The sequence below is a fragment of the Odocoileus virginianus genome, chromosome 6 (assembly GCF_023699985.2).
Source record: "Odocoileus virginianus isolate 20LAN1187 ecotype Illinois chromosome 6, Ovbor_1.2, whole genome shotgun sequence".
NCBI lineage: Eukaryota > Metazoa > Chordata > Mammalia > Artiodactyla > Cervidae > Odocoileus > Odocoileus virginianus.
In genome coordinates, this window is record NC_069679.1 from 7,793,985 (window position 1) to 7,799,578 (window position 5,594).

The 5,594-nt window shown below is 38.8% G+C and overlaps 1 protein-coding gene across 1 annotated transcript; it reads left to right on the forward strand.

Moving 5' to 3' along the window:
* The first annotated feature begins 96 nt into the window (after positions 1–96).
* On the forward strand, positions 97–5,145 carry C6H15orf61 (chromosome 6 C15orf61 homolog). The gene is made up of 2 exons (XM_020891252.2): positions 97–554; positions 4,919–5,145. Exons 1-2 carry the CDS (start codon positions 209–211, stop codon positions 5,044–5,046), a joined length of 474 nt encoding a protein of 157 aa, XP_020746911.1. The 5' UTR covers positions 97–208; the 3' UTR covers positions 5,047–5,145.
* Positions 5,146–5,594: the final 449 nt, after the last annotated feature.

Here is a 5,594-nt window from a genome sequence, read left to right on the forward strand (position 1 = left end):
CCCGGCTCCACTCTCTCCCCAGGAAGCCGCGGAACCTTAGTGCGCACGCGCCGCCGCGCCCCAGGGGCGCTCGCGCACTCGCGCGGCGCCGGTTGGGCGTCCCGCTACTAGCCTCGGGGAGCGGGCGCGCGCGCGCCCTTTGGCCCCGCCCCCAGGGGCGCGCGCCCGTAAGGCGGCCGAGGGGCGGGGGGCGCGGGCGAGGCCGGTCATGGAAGCCCTACGGAGGGCCCACGAGGCTGTGCTTCGTCTGCTGCTGTGCTGGCCCCGGGCCGCGGGCGCCGCCTCCCGCCCGAAGCCCCGAGCCTCAGAGGTGTTGACGCAGCACCTGCTGCAGCGGCGCCTGCCTCACTGGACCTCCTTCTGCGTGCCCTACAGCGCAGTCCGGAACGACCAGTTCGGCCTCTCGCACTTCAACTGGCCCGTGCAGGGCGCCAACTACCACGTCCTGCGCACCGGCTGCTTCCCCTTCATCAAGTACCACTGCTCCAAGGCTCCCTGGCAGGACTTAGCCGGGCAGGACCGGTTCTTCACGGCGCTCAAGGTCGTCAACCTCGGTGAGTGGCCCCGGGCCGGTGAAGCACGTCCCGCTGACGACGGCTCCTCTGTTTGCAAAGCACGCTGACAAACATTCTGCATCCGAGGCCGCGACCCCGTCCCGAGGTCGCACGGCGCTGGCTCGAGGTTGCCCTGCCCCGGCCCCGCGCAGGCTCGCCCGGGCGCACGCGCTCGCCACGCTTCGCCCAGTGCTGGGGCGTGTCCCAGCCTCTGCCTCCGCGTCCCACCCCCTCTGCAGCCGTGCAGGACCGAGCCTGGTCCTGGGCTTCTGTATTCCCCGCCCAGCAGGTGCTTGTCGGAGCTAAGTTATTGGTCCTGAATGGTCCCCCGGAAAGTGGGGCTTATTGACAGGCCTGTACCGTGGGACCACTCTGCATCCGCTCCCGGTGAGAGGGCATTTTAGTCTTACTTCCAGCCCCTCGTTAACTAGAAGGAGTCTTCCATTGGGCAGTAAGAAGGAGGGTGTAGGCCGCTGAAAATGGCTCTGAAGTTTTTATAAAATGCCTGATTATATGGCAGGCTTCATTCTCATGAACATCACTTTGTGGGTGCGAACTACTTTTTTAAGTTTCTTTGTTCTCTTTATATGAAGTCCCAGCAAGTTAGTTTTACTAAAACCACTGAAGGTTTTCACCGGTGGTATTGGCCTCTTCAGATACTAGGCTTAAAAGATATTTAAAAGATTGCCTCTTTTTGGTATGTTTTCATGGGAATATTCTAAGTCAGAGTATTTACTCTTGCTGAATGTTTATTATCTTTAATGACAGAAGAGGCGTGAACAGTGACATGGGTGCATCTTTCATGTTTTATAGGTAAATGAAAAATAGGCCTTAGGATGTTTGAACCTATTAATAACTGATAATCAAATTAATCCATATTTCAGTAACTCAGAATCTAGATGTGCAAGCTAACTCACATTACCCAACCAGTTTTTTGAACCAGAATTAAAGCTCAGCCCCTACGCAGCCACACTTTTACTATGTAGTCTTGACAGTTTCTTAAATTTAAATACATCAGGTGTATTTTTTGCTTAAAATTACTCACATATGTAAATCATGGGGTTCTGGAGCCATTGCTCCACTAGTACTGTCCTGAGTTCATCCCATTAAGGAGAAGATTATTTAGCGATGTGTAATTTTTTAAAAGTATGCCTTATTATTTGGCTGATGAACTATATAGAGCATGCCCACTAATTTTGAGGTTGATGTAAAGTTGAAGAGTGTAGTGATTTAGAAAATTCAATCTAGAATTATTTGGAGAGACTAGAGTGATGACTAGATTCAGGAAGAATACATTTGTTTTTTTGAATAGCATCTTCAGAAACAGAAAAAAGTCATTCTTCCCAAATGTACAGTTAATACACTTTAATAGGTTAGGAAGAGCATAACTGCAGAGTTGTTGGTAAACTATGTACCCATTGCCTTTTTTAAAAAAAAGTTTCCACCATTTAAGAGCACCTTACTGATTAGGGCCTAATCTTTTTAGGTAGAAAGAAATCCAAAGAAAATAGGATGCCCAGAACATTCTCACATAGAAAAGTAGTGAAAGTAGTAAAATCTTAAGAAAGAAACAACAGCTGTAGTTTTTTTTAATGTGTGTGGAAGAGAAAGCTGAATAGTGATTTAATGGTCTTTATGACCTCTTTAAAATTCTAAAAATTCTGAAAGAGAATAAGAGTTTTAAATTAAACTGAAAGGAAAACTTTCTGCTCAGGTATTTACTTTAATACAAATTGGCTTATACTAATAAAAGGAGGTTTTTGTTTTTTTTTCCTGGACTTTTTATTCACCAATTTGGTAATGTTTCTTTTGTATTATTGTCTTAGAGGAGGGAATTAGATAATAGGATTCTTTCTTATTCTGTGTTGTGCTATTGCGCCTCTGGACCATGAAGTATATATTCTTTTAAAAAATACTTAGGATTTTATTCCTTCTCTTCCCTTTCAAATTAGTAATTATCAAAGTAATTCATTTTTCAATTTTGTAAATAATAAAGATTTCTCTTTTACCCATTTGTTCCCTTTCTCGCCTGCCTTCCTTTCAATGGAAGCGACATTTTACTGATGGTTTATCAGTCTGGGTATCCTGCTGGGAAGTAGATTGAGATTTAAGAAAATCAACTTACCATTGGAATGAATGGGTAATTGGAGACTTGCTACAAAGTTCTAATTTTTTTTAAGTGCTTAATTTGACAGTGGTTTACCTACTGTTCAGCTGACTCAAAATGAATTATTATGCAAAGAACTGAGTTTCACATTCATTTTGATGTTATGATATGTTTCAGTCTAGAAAAAATTTAATTTTTCATCAAACCTTATAGATTTTATAGTATATGTGCTATAAAGAAAATTATGGGTTTTTTTAACTGTGTTAATTATGTATGTGGCTAATCTTCACATTTAGTGTATTAGCCTGACTGCATTAAATAAGTAGACTGCAGGATTAAAAAAAAATAGAGAATTTCTGACTCCATATCACATCTCAACCCCCTATCAAACAGCATTAACAATTCCTAGTTTCTTAGTAAGAGCTAATGTAGTTATTAGTAATCCTTGGTCAGTCCTCCATTTTAGCTGAAAAAATATTGACCATTTGTGTGATTAAAAAAAAAATCAGTATTTTACAGGAAACTGATAAATACTGTAAAAACAAACAATTTTCAGTGTCACCAGCTATTTCTGAACTGAATGTCCTTACCATTGGTTTAAAAGTCATATTTTATTTATTTTACTATTAATATATTTGGAAAATTAGTAATTATTTCTAGAACGTTTTTCTCTCCATTGATTTTCACCTTTTGAAGTTGTGATAACATATATTAAAGTTTATTTTTTATTTCAACTGCTCCCTCTTCAGTCACTTTTGCCTGTCTTACTCTAGTTCTCTTGTCCACTTCCCTACTACACCCCCACTTGCCCTTTTTTTTTTCTTTTTGGTTGAATGATTAACAAATAGCTTTATGATGCTAGTTTTTGTGGCTTTTTTGTGACATTCCCTTGAGGCTTTCAGAGATTTGCAGGGAGGTATTCACAAGGCAAAGAAGGCAATATACTGTGAAAAGGTTTCACAGGAGTTCCAGGAAGCCCTATGATTATAAAAAGCTGTGACCCAGTATACTCCTAAAAATAGAGAGGTGCCAGTCTGAATGGGGTTTTTTGCCTTATCTCATTGCCAACTAGTGATGCTTCCCCTGATTAATCTTTGGCATCACAGTGGCTGGAATGCAGCTTCAGGGAATAAGCACAAAGTAGTCCATTGAACTTACACAATCAGAAAAGAGCATAACACAGCAAAGATACTTTTACAGAAAAAATAAGAAAAAAATGTAGCAATGTGATTAGTCCTAAGCATGTGTTGATTTCCCTAGTAACTAAAAAGAAAGTGATTTTCCAAATTACAGCTCTTTTTTTAAATTGACATTTTCTGTCCATTTCTGTCCTATGTATGTTCTGCTCATACACAGGAACAGTAAAATTAATATTTGTGCAAAGTACACAATATTTTTATTGATTTTATGTGCCTGTGGTTTTATACATATGTTTTTAATAGTCATTGATTTTAAATAAGTGCCTTACAAAAAATAGGAATTGTGAAAGTTGTTTTTTGGTTTTTTTTTGGTCCAGCTTACTCTCATGTGCCTATGAGGGGGCTTAATGCAGCCTCTGACTAGTCTATGTTTAGTTGCATGTATCACAAATGGCAGCCTATCACAAATGGAAATATTTCAAAGAAGAAATATATTCTTGGAGGCTACTATTAACCTATTTCAAGTAGGTTGAAACAGGATTTTCAAATCAGTTGTAAAACTATGAATGGGATTATTTCTTTCTCATGCTTGTTATTATACCAAAATCTTCCTTAGAATTAGGTTTTGCCTTTGATTTTGAAGACAGCTTTTTGACCTAGTTTCTTTTAAATTGTACAAAAATTATTTTAGTCATCAGTATTACTGTCCAACTTATAGCACAATAAATATGACCTAGTAATTTAAGCTCAAGGCCTATAATGAAGAGCCTCTACAACTAAATAAATGAATATTCTCTGTTTGCTTATTTGTGAAAAGACTATAGAATTACTTCATAATTACTCAGAGGTAATGAATTAATGTTTGTAAAGTACTTGAAGTAGTTTACACCAGCCTTATCTATAGTTTTAAAAATCTCTAGGCTCTCACAATTGTTACTGTGTTTCACAATCATAGATGAAATTGACCTCTTAGGTAGAGTCAATGTTTACTCATATTTTTATAACTTTATAATTTCTTGATGTTGCTAAAGAGTGCTATGTGATTTATACCATGACAAATATGAGTACATGATTAATAAATGTTAATTTCACAAATAACATATTCATTTGTTTTCTAGGTATTCCAACTTTATTATATGGACTTGGCTCCTGGTTATTTGCTAGAGTCACAGAGACTGTGCACACCAGTTATGGACCAATAACAGTTTATTTTCTAAATAAAGAAGATGAAGGTGCCATGTACTGAAAGTGTGCATTGAAGAACATAAATATCAATAGATTTTTCTCTCATGTGTATGTGCAATATTTATTTTTGATCCTTTAAAATAAAACTTTGCAAACACTTTTTTCTTCCTACAGTGTCTGGTTCTTTAAGATGAATCATTGCCCTCAAGAGGCAAAGCTTTTCATACATTGTAATATATTGTGTACTCTGTTTAGCCAATGGGAACCACAAACACATAACATTATACCAATTTTTTCCTATAACTAGGTTGAACTAGAGATTTAAAAATGATTGTAATTTATAGATTCTGTAGTTATATATCAACTCTTTGAAAATATAGATATGCACACAAAGAAGGAAGGAGAAAAAGTCTTTAACATTGGAAAAAGTAGAGAATTTTAGAATATATGATGGATATAACATCATTGGCAAATCTAAAATTGGTAAGAATTCTAACTGCAACCTGAAATTTAAACCATTCATCTGCCAGGATTTTAAATGGAAATGTGTTAAAAGCCCTTGTGCCATTTTCCTGTACTAGAGGTGTGGGTGGAATGTTGAACCTTCCT